At 36.9% G+C, this 20855-nt stretch overlaps 1 protein-coding gene across 23 annotated transcripts in view; it reads right to left on the bottom strand.

Annotated features, from left to right (window-relative positions):
- The window catches only part of ANK2 (ankyrin 2), a 686172-nt gene that overhangs the window by 318872 nt on the left and 346445 nt on the right, over positions 1-20855 (bottom strand). For 3 of the 23 annotated variants that reach the window (XM_073017587.1, XM_037986842.2, XM_073017581.1), the window contains exon 1: positions 14205-14605. The exons of 9 other annotated variants lie outside the window; for them this stretch is intronic. In XM_073017587.1, the coding sequence (XP_072873688.1) occupies positions 14205-14288 (84 nt within the window). In that variant the 5' untranslated portion in view covers positions 14289-14605. Of the gene's footprint in view, positions 1-14204; positions 14606-20855 lie in introns of those variants that run through there. 11 more of the 23 variants (XM_007999614.3, XM_073017571.1, XM_007999594.3 and 8 more) reach the window with 5 other exon arrangements.

Genomic DNA, 20855 nt, shown 5'->3' with positions numbered 1-20855 from the left:
AAAGTCTACTAAAAATAGTCCTGAGATCCATTTTCAGCCTCACTTCTAAATTCACACTAAGAGTTCAGTTTCATTATTTTAGAACTTAAAAATGTATTTGTATGAGATAAAATATCATTTTTCATAATTCAGCTCTTTGAATTTTACATTTGCTGTTAATTCTCAAGTATTTTTCAAATTAAGTATAAAAATACCTACTTATAACTGCCAGCACACTAAAATAATCTGTTACTATTATCATGCATGTGTATTACTATTTATCAGCTTATTTGGTCTTCTGTCTTCTCCCAACTGAGAAAATGGCCACATAAAATATACTAAATGTTTTCTGATTGTGGCAAAAAGCAATTCTTTTTATAATGGAAAAGGGCAAATGCACATCATTAAAGAAATGCAAACCTTGACTAGACACAGAGAAGAAAGCAAACTCAAGTACCATATGTTTTCTGAGAAAGCAATGCTGAAATCCAACTTTCCAAGAATTTCTTATTTTAATAATGATTGTTATCAAGTATTCACTTATCCACAATGTTGGCTGCAGGTATGATTTGAGAGCCCTAAATAAACGATAACCAAATGCTATCATTTAAAACATATAACAAATTTGGTGGTAACTTTTTCCATTGTTTAGCAACATCCAAAGAGAATATTTGACTCAAATACATACACACTCATACACAAAGATATGAATATATATTCTACTGGATATCTTTTTACTAAATGTCATATCCAATTTTAGAATTTTAGATTCCAAATAGATATTACACTGTGGAGCATGAATTTTCAGTCAGCTATAACACAGACACTTGTCATCTGTCACCTAAATTGATATTAGCACCTCATTTCCTCAAGGTCATTTTAGGGTCAACAGACATAATTCCTTGTCATCATGATAGGCCTAGGGAAAATAAGCAAATTAGTACAGTAATGTAGACAAAAAAGGCAAAATATTAATCCTATTATCAAATATCAGATAATTTACATAGCCTTAAATTATTGGACAAATAGTCAATAAATGTTTGCTAGACAGTTGTGCTTGAAAAGCTGCAAGGGATCATTCTCACATACGATAAACATTTGGTATACTGAAAGACATAGCCAGCCATATCTGCCTAAGTATTAATCACTTTGTGATGTAATTAGTTGTGTCAAAAAGGTTCTAGGAGGTCCATGTGGAACCATATATTCTTAGTGTATTGAATTATTCAAAACTGTTTACTTCTGCAATTCATAAAGTATATAATAACCTCTACCTAAAATATGGCTCTTCTGGATGGTACAAAAAAGTGAAGAAAATATCTTATATGAATACACTATAAAAGAGTGATATGTAGTCGTATAGAAATATACAAAGAGCTATAGAGCCAGAAAATTTAAGAATTTAATGCGATCCAAACTCACTGTTCATTGGTCACCTTGAAATAAACTTGAGACACCAATTCAAACAGTAAAAATTCTAAAATGTACATTATTATTACTTTCATTTTAAAATATTAAACTGAAATATACGTGATACTTAAATTATAGATTAGGCCATATCATGCTGGTCTCCACATGACCCTTGACACCTGAGTTGGAACAAAAAACTGCCAATAGATCCTGACATAGAGAGTTAAAAATCTATCTTGGGGAAAAAGAAGCCTGTTTGAATATTTGGAAACTTAATTTATGGCTTCTAAATTAATAATCCTGCTTTAGACAAGAATCCAAACCCTGTACAGGGCATGGCCTTAGGAATTCAGAATGAAGACAATTTATTATAAAAACTTTCTATGGCAACAGCAATATTATTTTTTTGAGTTGCTTTTTAAAATTTTTTTAATTTTTATTTTGTGTGAGTACATAGTAGTTGTATATGTTTGTGGGTTACATGAGATATTTTGATACAGGCATGCAATGTGTAATAATCACATCAGGGTAAACAGGGTATCTATCACCTCAAGCATTTATCCTTTGTGCTACAAACAATCCAATTATACTCTCAGTTATTTTTAAATGTACAATTACATTATTTTTTACTATAGTCATTCTGTTTTACTAGCTAATACTACATCCTATTCATTCTTTTTAACTATTTTTTGTGCACATTAAACAATAGCAGTATTATTGAAGATACTTCAAATATCCAGGCAAATATAAATTGGAGTATGGTTATGACAGTTTATCTTTTTTAAAAGATACCCGAAGTTTATAAGCCATTTCTGAGCGCCTCATATCTAAAACTCACAATAATATAAGTGTGTGTGTATGCGCGTATGTAATTTTTTTTAATTATTGATATTGTTATATAAGCAACCTACAAAAATTATCTCCTGATAACCTCTTTGAAAAGAAAAGTTAATTGCTCTGCAAAGGAAAACATACTTCCTTTAGCTAATATTCTGCTCATTTGGACAAATTATAAATAAAGTTTAGCAAAAACAGTCATCCCTTAAAATTATTACTGGGAAAAAGCAATCAGGGGAGGAACTTTAGTCTCCCACCGGATGAGGGTCAGTGATTCAGAAAATTATTCCAACAGTAATTTTTTATCTGATCAAGGCATTTTGTTACAGTGAGTGTTAAGTTCCCCAACCACACCTAATCTGTTGCTAGCGCTCAAGAACTACCTTCACAAATCAAACATGGAAGCCACTTGGCGCAGGGTCATCTGGAAGAGGTACCAAGGTTCCAGATGGAACAGACCTCCTACCCATTCAAAAAAAGAGTTTAATGCACTAGTTTCTAGACGGGCCAGTAAACAAATGCCTGATTGCCCCATATAATAGGTCAATCAGTCCTACTGGTTCTTTAACAACTGGAAAGAGGTCCCTGCTGTGTAATGAGATTATGGAGCACATGATAGATTAGTGACCTTTTGAATTAGGACAAGCAACATGAACTTACTAACAAATTCCCCCTTATATTAGAGAGGCTATGATAAGGGTGTCAGCCGTTTGACAAATACAGTTGAAGTGCAGATGGAAATACCAACTATAAAGCTTCATTCTTCAGTGTTCCACAGCTGAGTCTGAGAATTCACATCTGGCTTGAATATTCAGAAAGCATCTAACAATCTTAGTCAACAACTACATAAAAAAACTTTTCCAATTTGGATTTATACCTCTGTTTTAAACCATATTTGAAAAAAAAAAAATAGCTTTTTAGATTCCTTGACCAATTGACCAATCAGCGAAGGCATATGAGTGAAACAGGTTTGGAACATAAACAAAACTCCCATTTCTTTCATTCTAAATCCTATTTTAATTCTGTAAAAGATTGCGGCATTCACATAGCACAGGGGTTTGGAGATAAGCAGAGTGGTCAGTTTGACCTAGGATACCTCGTTTAGGAGCTATGTAGATTCAAGCAAGAAGGGCTTTTTTAAACCCCTTTGGACATCAGTGTCATCCTTAATATGGAATCATGAACTATCTACTCATCAGGTTATTGTGACGATAAAATTAGATAATTTATGTAGAACTCTATGTAGACTAGCATGTATATATACTAATCTCTCACTGAATATTAACTACTATTTATTATTATTATTGAAAAATGTTGTTCCAATGGGATGAACTATTTTTTCTAATAAATAATTTTTTCTATAAATAAATTGTTCCATTTATTTAACAAAACATCATGTGTTCAAACAGGTTTGATTAAGGTAGACTTCATCACAATGCCACAGAAAACCCCTGTTTGACTGTCATTCTATTAATATCATTTCCCCTCATATGACCTTCTAAAAAGGATCAGAATTCCTTCACATGTTAGGAGATAAGTGACTCTGGGATAATCGCAGTGTGTTAGTTTTGGTAATGTAGTTGAGTGTGCACACATCCGGCAGTACTCTGCTGTGCTGTGTCAGTTTGATCAGCCACTCTCTTCAGTTAAGAATGAAGTATATGCCTTTGACACTAAATGAAGATAACTGGCTTTTATAGGATAGTGGTGGCTAGATTAGCACTATGCCCTAAATAGCTAAGCATTCAAACCAAAACCCAGTCACCACTCATCCCCAAACCTCAGTATATGAACTTATTCTGAGTCTTGGAGTATAGTAATGTGTTACTCATGAACTTTATCAATGCTATTTAAATGTTCTTTTCAGAATAATCTAAAATTATGGAAACAAATGGCTAATTCACATTAAGGCTTTTCGTAGTCCCTACTATGAATCATAGGCTGTGTGGAAAGTGTTGCCAATTTCTGAATTCTCAAAGTACAGTCTCTGTACTTTGAGTACAAAGTGTTGGGACAGAGGAATGACCTATAAGAATGCCGTATGTACCATTATGATAACTCTTTCCTCTTCACACTGAACAGAACTGATGTTTATAAGCTACTTATACAGTCTCTTTTGAACACCTTTTCTACACAAATGATAATATGTGGTAGATCAAGCCAAGAATAAATCACGTAGACAATTATTAAACATACGCACTATAGTTCATGGCAACAACGTATACATAGATCAAACTCATATGTAGGGCTAGTCTTCTGAATTTGACTGACTTCACAGAACACTGAAATTATTTACTGTGTCAACTTTACAGAAAATACTATTTAAGCATGCCAGGCTGTACACACTCTAATACAGGTTTAACTGAATGGGAGAACATTAAAACATACTGCTATAATCTGAATGTTCATGTCCTCAAAATTCCTAAGTCAAAATCTAATCACCAATGCAATGGCTTTAGGAGCTGGGACCTTTGGAAAGTGATTTGGCAATGAGGGCAGAGTTTTCATGAATGGAATGAGTGCCCATATAAAAGATGCCCCAGAAGGCTGCCTTGCCTTTTCTACCATGTGAGGACACAGAGAGAAGGCATCATCTGTGAACCAGGAAGTGGGCCTTCACCAGACACCAAATCAGCTGATGGCTTGATCTTCAATTTCCTAGCCTCCAGAACTGTGAGAAATAAATTTCTGTTGTTTTTAAACTACTCACTCTAAGACACTTTGTTTTATCAACCCAAAAGGACTAAGACAGACATTCACATTAATTTAATAGTAGTATGAATATCTCTAGCAGTTCTAATGGCATCTCTAAACTACTAAAATAATGGCAAGTATCTATACTTAATTTATTTCCTTCCTGATTCTCATTTTACATTATTGGTCATTGGGTGTATTGCCACCCCTATGCACTTATTACAAGACAGTACTACGGAGTAAGAGAGAAAGGCATCCCGCCACCATACCCTCTGAATTCTGGGCAAGCGTTTAGAACATCTCAAAAAGGGATTCTTTAGGGATAAGCATTATATAAAGAGAGGACCAAAATCTTGACAAAGAAAATACTAAATTTCTCATAAATAATTCTCCTAATGTTTTGAATTTCTTTACGTTTTCATTTTTTTTAATACCTCCCACCTAAACTGGGCTCAATTGGCCACATAGAAATACTTATTGTTAAGAATGTTGTCAAATATTAGAATTACAGTAACCGTTATATTATTACATTAAAATACTTATAAAAAGGTACCACTCCCCATCTCTACTAAAAATACAAAAAACTAGCCGGGCGAGGTGGCGGGCGCCTGTAGTCCCAGATACTCGGGAGGTTGAGGCAGGAGAATGGCGTGAACCCGGGAGGTGGAGCTTGCAGTGAGCTGAGATCCGGCCACTGCACTCCAGTCTGGGCGACAGAGCGAGACTCCATCTCAAGAAAAAAAAAAAGGTACCACTTACTAGCACTGGGTGAAACATTCTAGAATGGTTCACAATTTCTTTTTGATTTCTTCCCATTTTTAGTATCGACAGAGACCCTAACGCTTAGCTCTGTTTCTATAGCTTTACTTCTAAAACACCCCTTTACATATTTCTCTTTAACCATGTGTGTTCTTTGAAGTGGCAGTGGCTATAATTGTCCTTATTATGTAAGCAGGAAGTGAAAGGTGGCCAGAAGTGAAATGATTGGTCATGAGTCACTCTGTTTGCCAGTTAAAATGGACAAAGAAGACTGCACAGAAACTTGTGGCCAGGCCAGGAAATGGAAAGGAGGGGAAAGTCTCGAATTTCTTGTTCAAGGATCTGAAAATCCAATAGAAGATCCAGAGCAAACTCAAAGTTAGCCTGCAAAGTGGACTACCTTAGTAATGTTACACTAACATAACATCATGATCACCAATAAAATAATAACCCAAAGAGACAAACCAGTTTTTAGCTGCTATGCAAAGCTAAAAATGAGTGCCTGTATAAGTGTTCTAGGTAATCTGGGTTATCCATACCAGTATCTCTTTCAGGTGAAGGCAGAAGGTTGAATATTTAGATACTTTCAAAAATTGTCCCTACTAGATTCGAATGTCTTGTTAATTTGGAGGCTTACTTATTGGAATTTACTACTGATTGCAGAAATAATCTATAAACAGAGATATGGGGTAAATCTTCATAGGTAAAATGAGTGATTAAACATATATATCTAATAGGAGAAGGACATAGGCTCAGTCATCAAAACAAGATGGATTCCAAAATGCAACCTGGAGCTGGCCAAGGCTGAAAGCATAAGGACAACCATGTCAGAGTTTACTCATGATGGTTATGACTCTGCATTGCAACAAATCACCAACAGTTTCCTAATTTTTACTGTAACTTGGAATTATATGCCTGAGGCTGTTGAATCCAGATTGCCTGTGTATCCCCTTCCTTTATACTCACACATTAGCCATAACTTACGGCTCTGCACTACTGTTCACCCACTCATAGGGTTTACTCGTCTAACAAAATTACACTGATCTCTTGCCCTTCTCCAGACTCCTGTAGAGTTTCTTTTTGGCAACTGCACAACATATTTATATTTTATTTATAATATGTGTGAGTATACCTATAATATTTCTCTAGATGGCTCATTACTTTTTTCTTAGATAGAAATGTCTGCTCAGATGAAGAATTCCATGTAAGTATCAATCATTGGCTTTTAGCCTAGCCATGCCATAGCACCTAACACAGTGCTATACACTCAGCAAACCAATACCAATTGTTGAACTGGGGGAACTTTCCTATGTGTTGGGAAGAAACACCTAAATTAAACTGAGTAAAACAAGCTGATTCTTAGAAACTGAAGCTCATTAAGCAAATGCTAGAAATCAAGGTCTTTGTCTTAATGACTACAAACACAAATTCATGTGTGGAAGAAGATGATAGCTGTCTGTGAGTTAACAGAAAAACATGAATAAAAACCAGGTCTCATGACTAAGAAGATGCTCACCCTGTAGATTTTGGTATATTATTATCTAGAACATATTTTCCCATCTCCCTGCAGCTTTTTAAAAATAACCCTCCCTACGGGTTGGGATGTAGGCATGAATTTCAAAGAAAAAGAAGTACCCTATCATATTTATTTGGTCTCAAGTATATAAAAACTTTAAACTTTTTCTATCAAAAGATTGTCTCTTTTGGTAGCAATCCCATCTCTATTCTATCTAGTAAAAGGAAATTGAAATGGTAAATTTATTTGTTGTGATATATCCGACCAGTGTCCAATGAGATAAAAATAGGCAGTGATTTTGTTTCTGCCTCCAACAGGAATTAGAACAGAATACAAGAAAGAAAGAAGTAAAGCTGTAAGCATATTTATAATTTAGCATGCTCTGAATTAGGACAAGAGAGAAACAAATACAGATTAAAATTTCAAGTTTATTTTAATGTGCAATCAAATGTCTCTTTAGAAACTTTATCAAGAAGGAAAAAGAAACCTCCAACACTTCAGAAAAGAGTATATGGAAAAGAACCGTTAATAGAACAACTACTGAGAATATCATACTAACAAAATTTTCTCAAGAGAATAGTTAGAGCTAAAATGGTGAAAGTAGGGTGAACTTTTTAGGGTGGTTTAATTTAACACACCTAAGCCACATGAAGGCAGCTGTTTACTTAAGTTTTGTTTCTTACATTTTTGTGAATTTTCAAAGTCCAATATGTTGTCTGCACAGGCTGATGGATACATCTACAACAACATAGCACAAAATATAATGGAAGCAAAAGAAGTTTTCCTTCTTTTGGGAATGCTGCTTGGGAGAGTATCATAGATAGTCATGAAAGAAGTTACTTTTCCATGTTATTCCCATAGATAAGATTGAGCATTTTTGGAAATGTTATCAACTGATGCAAAATGACAGCAACATTGGAAGGAAGAATCAGGAGGATATCTTAGAAGAAAACCACAGAATCTTTGCAAGAGATACAGACGACTACTTTACACCTGGTTTCCACAGAAGAAATGGCTCAAAATATGTCATTAGTTGAACAGTAGGAAAAAGGTCTATGGTCTCTTCAGCACCATCCGTATGTGGTCTCTGAGTCTCCAGTTTCTCATCTATGGCACTGGGATAATAATATTCAATGAGTTATTTTGAAGATTAAATAAGATAGCATATGAAAGCAATTCCAGATTCCAGACATAAGAGTAAGATTTAAAAAATGTTGTTCTCAATTTTCTTGTGTCATTGCTGCTGCCATCTAGACTTAAACAAATGTTGCTGTAAGAGCCAAGTAATAAACTAACGCATCTAATCAAGATTAAAGATTCTTCTCTCTAAGATAACTCAACTGCATGACTGTTGACCACATTCTAATGCAATGGTTCTATTCATGTATTTATTTATCTATTTATTCATCTATTTATTTATTGAGACAGTCTCACTCTGTCACACAGGCTGGAGTTCAGTGGCAATATCATGGCTTACTATGACCTCACCCTCTGAGACTGGGTGTCCTTAGCAGTCCCCAGTAGCTGGGACTACTGGCATGTGCCACCATGCCTGGCTAATTTTTTATTTTTGTTTTTATTTTAGATACAGAGTCTTGCTATCTTGCCTAGGCTGGTCTCAAACTTCTGGGCTTAAGCAGTGCTCCCATCTCAGCCTCCAAAAGTGCTGGGGTTACAGGTGTGAGCCACTGCACCCAGCTAAGACAATGGCTCTAAACTTGAGTGTGCATAAGAAAGAGTTGGGAGCCTGTTAAAAATCCTCAAAGGTTCTAACACACAGCAGGTCTGAAGTGGGTCCTAAGAAGTGAATTATTTTAGCAGAAAACTCAGGTAATTCTGGTAGTTGTGGTCAGTAGACAGCACTTTGAAATATGCTGCTCTAAAAAGGATAAATTAGTTATTACTAAGATATGAAATTATCAGTGAAAAAATTAATATGATAAAGGGAAGTAAATAGAAACAGAGAGGAAGACATTGAAAGAAAAATCACAGAATACCAGGTTATAAGGTATTTTTCTATCCAATAAAAATTTCCATCATCCCTGACAGATGGTCATTTTAAATACCTTCAGTGATAGGGAATTACTGTCTTCAGGCAACACATGCTATTTTGGGTTATAAGTCGATATTTTATAAAGGGCAAATGGTAAGTTATTTGAAAGACTGAAGAAATAGGGATATTGTTCAGAATAAATTATACATGGAAGCCTTTCTAGATATCAGTGAACTAGATAAGGCATCAACTTTAAATTCAAAATTAATTGACCACAATACTATTTGGACACCCAAATGTTGGATCTACTACCTGATTCCACTAAAAAGGGCATAGTTTCTTTGGCTGCTATAAAAATAAACCTTTTAATATGTACCTCATTCATATTTCTATGGTACAACATTTCAACCACACATCTGGCAACACTTTCATCTTTCATCTCTCTATTTAGGCAGTGGCATGTAAACAGCCATTCAGTGTGTGAGTGTGTATGTGTGTGTGTGTACCTTCAAAATATTTTACAATGCTTATGAATATCTTAGTGATCCAGATCAAAGCATCTTTAATAAATATAAGGTATCCTATAAAGCCATTTTATCCTACTACTCTGTTGAAAATAATAGTGCCGATATTTTATTTTTATCTTCATATCATTATTCCACTAAATGGGGAACACACTTACTAAACCATTTACTCATGTACTTGTTTTAGAAGAACTCACAGGCCTAGTGGTTTCAGATGGCTGTCACCTGTGATTGATGCTTGGGCATTACCATTTCCAAGTATGTAAATTACCAAAATCTCCTACAGCCTCTTTTAGTATAAATCCACTGCTATGTTATTGCTACAAACTGGAAAGTGTGTAGAGTTGCACACATAAATATGGTCTTGGATTACTGTAATATAATCTGTCAAAATGGTGGAATAGTGGAATAAGTTTTATAGTCTCATACCTATAATGCCAGCAATTTGAGAGGATGAAAGAGAAGAATCGCTTGAACCAGGAGTTCAAGACCAGCCTGGGTACCTTAGGGAGACTCTGTCTCTACAAAAAGTAAAAAAAAAACAGCCAGCTGTGGTGGCACATGCCTGCAGTCCCAGCTACTTGGGAGGCTGAGGCAGGAAGATCGCTTGAGCCAGGTGGGTTGATGCTGCAGTGAGCCATGATCACACCACTGTACTCCAGCCTGAGTGACAGAATGAGACCCTTCCTCAAAAAATAAAAAAATTTTTATAGAGTTTTCTAGGATTTAGAGTAGGCTGAAAGCCGTCTTACATGGCTACATTTCACATAGTTCCCAATGCTTCTTTTTAGTCCTGGATTCCAGTTGAAAATTAGAATAGCCCCCATTTCCTCTTCGCCACTGAACCACCACTAAAACATCAATCCCAAATCTGCACCTTAGGCAATATCTGCTAGTATGAAATATCTTGGCCCTAAGAAAACTTTGTTGAAGTATCAGATGAAGGTTTTCATGACTACTTTAACAACACTACTATCTATAATTTATTTTCTTTGGGTACTAAAGAGTATCCAATAATAAACAAGTCTTTCTCTCTCTCTCCAAAGGTATCTTTGTCTTCAAGCTTGAGAATGAGAAAGGCAGCCACTGACCCACAGGAGTGGGCCTCGTACTATCAGCTAGGCCTCAATGTTCTCCTATTTGATCATAAAAAATTTCTCAAAGTATCAACATCAGACAAGGCCACTCTGACCATGGCAGACTAAAACCAAAACATCACCACTCCCATGTCATGTCTGAACGCAGACAAAACAAAGATGTTGTCCAAGACACAAAATACCAAACATCTCCCTCTCTTGCCAAATGAGATTGCTGCTTCCTTACAACTATAGCTTTAGTAACACTCTAGCCTGTTCTCCTGTAGATAAGACTGGGATACACAATTATAGAATTGTTCCTGCTTTCTGGGAGTACCGCATCCCCAGAGTGAGCCACCACTCTCTTGAACCCTCTTCCAAATTACTCAACCAAAGCCCGTATCCTATGCGTTCTTCCTGGCACCCGCTTACTGAGATGCCCCCACGGTTCCCCATGATGTGTATCCTCCTCGCGACAATGAGTCATAAACCCATCATGTTCAACCACCAGTGTACTCCTCGTGGTTTCTGAGGGGAGAGCACTGACAAGCTCACTTACCGAAGCCAAAACAGACATTCGTCAGTAAAGCTCAAAGGGTGTGTTGTTATCCTCAACACACTCAGTAAAATTCTGACATAAATGAATTCCTCCTTGAGCTTATTTTCTCACATTGTAGGTCTGGTGGCAAAAGATCCTTTAGCTCTGTCCCTCAGAAGAGGTACTTTTGGAAGGTACAGAACAAACAAGTAAATTACAGCCCATTTGTTACGTATTTACTAGAGATAGAGGCATGATTTCAAGGAATATGAGTCAGTAGGATAGATCGACACCCAGGCCATAGTGAGCTTGGTAGTCCGTAATCCTGGATACTTTAGTAGAATCCTACAGCAGATTCAATATAAACCTCTAGTAGAAAAACAAACAACTAAATTGAAGTGATGTGACATTGACTTTACCCCAATTTTTGCTTTCTCAGGTTTTATGCTTATTAGGGATACTTATCTCTTTATCATTAATGTCCTCATCAAGGCACGTTTAATGGTCTAGTGTTTAAATATGAAAATGTAAGATTTCTGCTGTGCAAAATAATGTGAAACAATAATATAAAGACCTAAGGTACATTTATGTAAATGTCAATGATTTGTATGAGATAAAAAAGTTTCCAATTATAGCATATCACTTTTGACATTTTGAAAAATGACTACTAGTCTTTGCAAAGCACCAATATTGGATTCTGTCATTTCTGCCTCTCTCAAAAGTATAAACAGATTTTTCTCTTAAAAGGCTTATCCAATAAACAAATTTCATTTAAGAGAATAACACCTGAAAGTTATTGCCACTGACTATTATGTTTTAAATACTGTTCAAATAATTATATATACATTATTTCTAATCCTCACAAAATATTCTATATATAATTATTCTCATTTTACAGATGAATCCCTGGATTCATTAAATGAGAAATTAAATGATATGCTTCAAACACAAAATTAAAGGGTAGAACTGAGATTCAGACCCACTTACGTCTGACTGACTAGGCAAGCTGAGGGGTGTGTGTGTGTTTATGTGTGTGCATCCCCTAATCTATTATGTAATTAGTATTTTTTCAAGAGCAATTTCTTTTAGGTGAAAGTCCTTTTAACACTCAATATTCATGATGCTTTAACACACACATTCAAAACTTGCTCTTTCATTTTGCTTGCAAGTTTGGAAAAAGACTTACTCCTAACATAAATTTATTTGAGAAAATTCAGCTTAAAGATATGATAGTTACTACATGGGATGATTTTGTTGTCTCTTCCTCCTCAAAGACTTTAAAATGGCTTTGGTCATGTGAAGTTAGTATCATCATTCAGAGCTTAAAAATCTCAAGATTCATTCTCCACCCCTTCAATAGTCCTGAGTATATTGTTTCTAAAGCACTACAGGGACTTTAGAGAGAAAATATAGGATTTTGAAATGATAATGTGAATTTAAAATTCCTTTTTCTTTCTTTCTTTTTCCCTCTCTCGCTCTCTCTTGCTTGCTTGCTCTCTTTTCTATTTTCTTTTTCTTTTTCTATGTTGTTCAATTAGCTAACACTCTATAAAAATGCCCTCGAGGTCTAGAGGATCTGGAATGCTTAGGTACAAAAGGAAAAGGACATTCTACCAAGGTTCCTGCTTGCCCTGAATTATCCTTTTGCCTGTTATCAGATTGCATCACTATCTCTAGGCTATGATTAAAAAATCATCACATGCTTATTTTTATCAAATTGCAAGATACCATTCAAATATACTACTCCCTTGTTTGCTGATACAATGATTTTTTTAAATATCAGAGGTGGCAAATTATTTAGAATTTTTAGATTACAAGACATTTAGTACACTAGACATCTAGAATTTTGAAACACAATGCAACTTCATTAGCAAAATGAAAAATATTCATTTGTTTGTGTTTATTATTTTTGTAATCTGCTTATTCAAAATCCAAAACCATCTAACGTTGAAAGCCATTTACATTACAATCATATCTAATATCCTGCCCATATTATTGCTCCAGGAAATAAATGCATTTTAGGAGAATTTATTTATAGAGCATCTCTTTCAGAGGTGAGGCTCAGGGAAGCTCTGTGAGGCTGCAACAGTTTACCAGAAGGAGTCAGGCCATAAAGAAAGAAGTGCTGGCATTGGGTGGGGCTGAATAGTTTGCATCTTTTCCCACTGTTTCTCCCTGCTGTCATTTCCATGAAAATCGAGGGTGTGGGAATGTATGCCACAGTAAGAAATCCTACAGACTGCTTTGTGTGCCCAAGAGCCCCCACCCCATAATATCTTTAGCTGTTTTTCTTAATCATTGAAAGAGCTATCACACTAATGTCTGGGAAAACTGCAGAGGAGCTAAGCAAGCCAAAGAAATATCATGCTAGGGATGATATTTCTCCTGTCACAGCAGTCTTTTCTCCTTAGGAGGAATACACTTAGCATGAAACCAAAAGGCGTTTGCTGTCTAGCCATCTCAGGATCATCACAGAGCAAACGCATCTGGCCAAAAATCTGCCTTTTGCTTCACAATCCACCTTGCTTAACACTCTTCCTTTTAAACACTAAAAATAAAACGACTCTCTCTACCCAGTTAACACCAGAAGTATCCATCAGTGGCCACAGTCCTCAGTAATCCACATGTGGAACACACCTTATCTCTATTCACTTCACCACACTCCAGTCAGTGTATCCATTATGAGCCATGGCTTCTTTACTATTCTCAAAAAGCAGCAGTTTGCACCTGCCTCGTTAAAAAAGCAAGGCTTGGCACTGTTATCGTCTACAGTTACTCATAATGCTCCACGGTTTCCATAGCCTCGCTGATATTACACACTCACACATGTACACACATACATATTTATACACAGACGTTCCTAATTCTGGCGATTTACCTTCTTGGGTCTTTTTCTTCTCTGACTACTGCCGTTGAACTTCTCTCCACTGTCGCTTTTCTGAGCTGCATCTTCGTTCATCATTTTGAACAGTTTGGAAAGAAAATATCTCTGCCATCAAACCGTGCCGCCTGTACAGACCACTAGCGAGTATGCACTTACTGGAGGAAAGCAGGAGGAGGAGGAGGGGTGGGGAAGGGGCGCGCACTGGGAGGGTAAGGACGGTGACGTTGCCATGGCAGCAGCTGCCACAACTGTTTATCTGACTGCATTGTTAAATCTGATTCAACCAATTACCATCAGGAACCGGTTACAATGAAGAAAGCCTTGAAAAAAAGAATGCCAGGGACTCGAATGATTTGGGGACTCTGCTGGTTGGTTTCTGACACACCCTTGATAGGATCAGCTCTCAACCCACACACAAAACCTGTACTTAATTTTCTTCCTACAGGTACTTCAACACAGAACAGATACAACGCATAATGAGAAAACCATAGCATTCTATAGAATGTGTCTCTGAACCTGAAGAGGTACATTTAGCCAGTCAAGAGGCTACTTAAGGAAAAGGATTGGCTATTAATATCCTAAAGTGAATATAAGAAAGCTATGTTTTTCAGATGTTATTCACTTGGTTTAAAATACAATCTTTTAAAACTACACTTAAGGATGACTTCTGTCATAAAGCCTTGAGAACAGCTTCTCCAGCCTCCAGATAATCCCAACCACTCTCTTCTCCTGTGCCTTCTCTTTCCAATGTAAGAGTACCTGTTACAATGTATTACACAACTGCACAGACACATAACTGTCTTTCCTGGATAGGCCAAGAGTTTTAGGTCAGGAGTGTGTGTGTGTGTGTGTGTGTGTGTCTGGGTAGGGGGAGAACTGAACTTCCCAGAACTGAGCATAATCCATGGCACATTAAAGGCAGTTAATCAAGGCTTGTTAAATATCTAATACACTATCGGTAATACAAACATTGAAAACTAATGGAGTTACAATATTTTATAACTGATCTCATAAGTTTTCTTAATCTAATTATGTCTATTGACTGATGAATAAAACACAATTGTCTTCTCAAGGACAATAAAGTTCTGGAATTCTTGATTTTAAAAATGGGGCTTCTTTTTATAGCAAGAAACCCAAATTCACTTATTGATTAAGGTGGCCATACTTGTATATTTAATAATATTAACTTGTAGGCTGGGTGTAGTGGCTCATGCCTGTAATCCCCGCACTTTGAGAGGCCAAGGCAGGTGGATCACGAGGTGAGGAGCTCAAAACCAGCCTGGCCAATGTGGTGAAACCCTGTCTCTACTAAAAATACAAAAAAAAAAAAAAAATTAGCCAGGTGTGGGGAGGCTGGGGCAGGAGAATTGCTTGAACTCAGGAGGCGAAGGTTGCAGTGAGCCAAGATTGCCCCACTGCACTCCAGCCTGGGTTACAGAGCAAGACTCTGTCTTGGAAAAAAAAAAAAAAATATATATATATATATATATATATATATATATGTGTGTGTGTATATATATATGTGTGTGTATATATATACACACACACACTTGTAGATGCAACCAGAACCTGATATATTTTGTACAAATGTACATATGTATATTCTAAACACTTGCCCTTATTCCCAGACAATGTACGTAAACTATAATACACAGCATACTTACAAGTAAAAACAGAGAAAGGATTAAACCAATGAGATAATGTATATAAATGCACTTTGAAATTGGAAGGTGCCTATGTAAATGTGTTGCTATTGCTAATATTATTATTATTACAAATAGAGACAGTTTTCAACTCTGAAAGTGTACCTTAAGAAATGTTTATGTGAAAATCACTGTAGCAGTTGAGAACTCACCTTTCCATCATCAGGCACAGCAACAGAATTTCACCTTTTTTCCCCACTGCTGTTATGATCGTTCTTTCTCTCTGCCTTACCACTCTAAGGCCCCTCCATGTCCTCATCTACAGTCAACCTGTTTTGCTGCCCCTCACTCCCTCCACCCTCCTCCTGTTTCAGCAGACCCATTCCACAATGCCATTCTCTCACCATTGCTTCAGTGATACCTTGGATCACACAGCCAGGCCAAAGAGGCAAAGGTTCTCTTTTTCAAAAAAAAAAAACAAAACCCCAAAGGGCTTCTACAGAAGTTTCCAGAAGCCCAACTCCCACTGTGGTCAGAGCCCCCACTGAAATCCCCATGCCATTTCCTACTCCCCTACCACCTGCTCTCCCAACACCTCACTCATTCCCTCACCTCATCCCTCTAGATGACCCTTTCTTGACCTTCCTTGGGAGCAGCCTCAGCTTGGACACATTCAGTTACTCAATAAATATTTATTGAATGACTATCATGTGCCAGGAACTGAGCACTGGAGGCACATTGCCCTAATAACTGCGGATATCATGATAAACAAAACAGGCAACATTTCTGCAGTCATAGTGCTTACATTCTAACAGTGGAACTAGGTGGTAAACAAAAATAATAGTGACAAATGCTCTGGGGAAAAAAAAGTAGAATAAGGAGTGATGAGAGACACATGTTAACTGTGCTTAGCACACAAGGTGCTAAGGAATGCTCTTTAGAAATCTGAATGAAGGGACCAAGCCAAACAATTATCTGAAGGAAGAATATTCTAGGCAAAGAGAATAGCAGTTCAAAGGTCCTGAGATGGGAACTTCTTGGCAAAAATGTTGAGGAAACCATTATACCACGAAAAGAAGCAGCAAAACGGAAGACCTTTATTGTAACTGGATCTATAGGAGAGAGATGCTATTAATGTTCTTCCTTGTCAATTGAAGTCAGAACATTTTTCAATCAATGGGTTTGGTAGCCCAATTAGTAATAGAATCATTGCTTTTACATCACCTCTGCAATGCAAACTGAAAACAAATGTACTTCGTATTTCAACAGTTTATGAATTAGTAACTTCTGATTATGTTCTGACAGCCTTTGTAACAATGCCTCCTCTGTCAACATTCAAACATACAGTGCATGGTTGTAAATTCTCAGATTTGGGCTTCTCAGTTTGACAGTCTGCTTTACCCTGCTGCCTGCTTGTGTATCTTAGTGTGTGGGTGCTGCTATAACAAAATCCCTGAGATGAGGTAATTTATAAATAATAGAAATTTATTTGTCACAGTTCTGAGGCTGGGAAGTTCCAAGGTGAAGGCACCGGCAGGCTCACTGTCTAGTGAGAGCCAGGTCTCTGCTTCCCAGATGGCATATTGAACACTGTCCTCACATGGCAGAAGGAAAGAAAAGCAAAAAGGGCCTACCTATTTCCCTTCAGACCTTTTATAAGGCCACATATCCCATTCACGAGGGCTCTACCCTCATGACAATCACCTCCTAAAGGCCCAATCCCCCAACACCATCACAATGGGGGTTAAGTTTCAACATGATTTAGGAGGGGACACAAATATTCAAACCATAGCACTGTCGTTCTGAAATATTACTTAAACTTGTATACAATGCACTTCCTGTACAAAGTATTGCCCAAATACTATATAGTATAACATAGATGTAAACATCTAACATTCTGTATAAAATAAAAATCCCAGCCAGTAGCTAAACAGGTGCTGATAGTATTGTGTCAATTACGGCATCAGGGGGTAAATATCTCTCTGACATTTTCTATAAAATGTCAACAGGGCCGGGTGCGGTGGCTCATGCCTGTAATCCCAGCACTTTGGGAGGCCGAGGTGGGTGGATCACGAGGTTAGGAAATCGAGGCCAGCTTAACCAACATGGTGAAACCCCATTTCTACTAAAAACACAAAAATTAGCTGGACGTGGTGGTGAGTGCCTATAATCCCAGCTAGTCAGGAGGCTGAGGCAGGAGAATCGCTTGAACCTGGGAGGCAGAGGTTGCAGCGAGCCAAGATTATGCCACTGCACTCCAGCTTGGGCAACAGAGGAAGACTCTGTCTCAAAGAAAAAAAAAGAAAAAAGAAAAGAAAGTGTCAGCAAGATGTTATAAGTGTTTGGGCAGTCATCTTTCCTCTTCTGAAAGCTGTCCATCAATTTCCTTGTGCCTGTCTGCCGAGTATTCTTCACTTCCTATCCTAATAGTACATTTTCCAGTGTGCATGTCCCTAACTGGACTCTAAGCTCCTTGAGGGTAGGATTAATATCTATCTTGGCATGCCACATAAAGCCTACTGCAGTGCCTGGCATATAATAGGGGACTAGGAACTATTTTTAAATGCAGTAAAGAAACATTTTCAGTATTTACTATGATTTTTTATTTACAATTAGACATCTAAAAGATTATTTTTTATTTCTTAGATTTTTCTTTCCCTTTATGTACTTTCTCATATCTGAGAGCTATATATAATTTTAAATAAGATTTTTACAGATATTTGAGAAAATGGAGTTGCTGCAGACATGATAGCAATGATGATAATACCTTACATTTGCATTTTATAATTCGTAAAACCCTTTTGGCTCCTAGAATGGAAGCTCCATGAGAACAGAGATCTTTGTTGTTATCGTTGATATGTTCCAAGCACCTATAAGAGTTCCAGCATATGACAGATGCTCAATAAATACTAAGTGACTTTAAGGGATTCTCATAACCACACAAGAAGGTTAGTGTCAATCACAGTACAGGTGAGAAAACTGAAATAGAAAGTGGGTTTGGTGACTTGTCCAAAGTAAGAAAGTTAATAAGATATAGAGCTTAAGTTCAACAGACTTGAAGGCTGTTGTTCTTTTATTAAATCATGGCCAGCTTCAATGAAAAGCAGCCACTTAATAAAGTATAAGATGAACAAAGACTAAGATGGAAAATGCTGGGAACAGAAACCACTGTCAGATGACAATGACCCAAGTAGAAATATGAAGATGTCTTTATTGGTTTTATGTTAAGCGTATTTTAAAGGCATGGAGTTTTAGAGGTGATTATTCTAATTTTCATATGCCTATTCTATTTTATTAAACAACGAGAGTTAATAGTATTAAGAGCTCTAACATACTATTTAAATTCATAACATTATTTGAGTGTGGTAAAGTTCCCTGTAGTATAAACCTTTATGTCTTACAGGTAGATTATCTCCATTTGTGAGTCAGAGTTGTCTGTTGTTACAAACACATTTTTTCACAGAAACTATGTTAAAAAAAATCTCAGTTCTCTAAAGCCCTCAAAAGGCTTTCCCACTCACTATCACTTATTGTAGAAAATCTTAACAACTTGGCAAAGATCCAATAGGGGACACCAAAGCATTTTTCTTTTTCTTTTGGGCACATAGCTAGACTACTGTTGTGGGTTGAACTGTATCCCTCTAAAAGATATGTTCAAGCCCTAATATCTAGCACCTGTAAATTGACCTTATTTGGAAATTGGTCTTTAAAGATGTAATCCTATTAAGATGAGGTCATAATGGACTAGGGTGGGCTAGCCCAATTACCATGTGTCCTTATAGGATGAGAAAAAAACTAAACGTAGAGACACACAGAGAAAAGATGGCCATGCAAAGACAGAGGCAGAAATTGGAGTGATGTAACTACAAGGCAAGGGATGTCAAGGATTGCCAGCAACCACTAGAAGCTAGGAAGAGGCAGGGGAGGATCCTTCTCCAGAGTCTTCAGAAGGAACATAGCCCTGAAGACTCCATGGTTTTGCACTTCTAGTCTGCATAACTGTGAGAGAATACAATTCTGTTATTTTAAGCCACCCAGTTTGTAGTGCTTTGCTATGGCAACCCTAAGAAACTAGTACAGTCATATTTTCCATCCTCCCTTATAGTTGGTTGCAGTCTTGAGATTTAGTTCTAACCTGTAGAGTGTAGGTGGAAGTGTATGCCACATTCAAGCCTAGTTAATAAACCCTCCCATGAGTAATCTCTATTCATCTGCTAGCTGAATACACAGGCAGAAAAAACCTAGAAGGTGGAAGAGCTAAGATTTGGGAAAGGCTGAATCCCTGAATTACTGTGTGGAGCAGAGTACCTCTTTTTCCCTTTTTTATTAAACCTCATAGGACACAAGTAACTTTTTCTCATGCGAGTTTAATCACTGAGATTATGGTGTTCTTTACGAAAACTGCTAGCCTATGGTAACTAACCATATCTACCCATGTTTTTAAGGGAATACATAGTTATATTTCCACTTTAGGATGTCTGTTATATGAATGACACTCCCATTGCACCAACATTCTTAGCTATTGAAGATTGATCCTATGTCCTGTATTGAAGGCACTAGTCTGGTAAGAAAGGGAACCAGAAGGAATTACAGGGAGATCAGAAGAGATGAGGAGAAAAATATTGTTTACTGGGGGTGGGGAGCAAAAAGGAATGCCTGCCAGATCTGTAGAATCACAATCCCAGAGCAGCTTCTGTCTACTCTCCTTTTCCTCCTTCCACTTTTCCTCAATAAATCCTTTGTTTCCTTTTCTATTGCCAAAAGTCATTGCTCTGACCATGGTGGTCTCCCTTCTTGACTCACTGAGAATGTAAACACAGAATGCTTGCCTATCTTACAAACAAACACATGACTTTTTTGAGGTTCCCTAAGAATTCTTCTTGTTTCTTTCTTTTTTATACTTTTGTTATCAGTGGGGGAAATATATGGAATATAAAGATAACAAAGAGAAACTCCAGCTTGCCAAAATTCACGATAAAAAGGCCCCTGGTCAACCAGGCAC

Source organism: Chlorocebus sabaeus, chromosome 7 (genome assembly GCF_047675955.1).
Source record: "Chlorocebus sabaeus isolate Y175 chromosome 7, mChlSab1.0.hap1, whole genome shotgun sequence".
NCBI classification, from domain to species: domain Eukaryota; kingdom Metazoa; phylum Chordata; class Mammalia; order Primates; family Cercopithecidae; genus Chlorocebus; species Chlorocebus sabaeus.
This window is presented reverse-complemented; position numbering and strand designations above follow the sequence as displayed.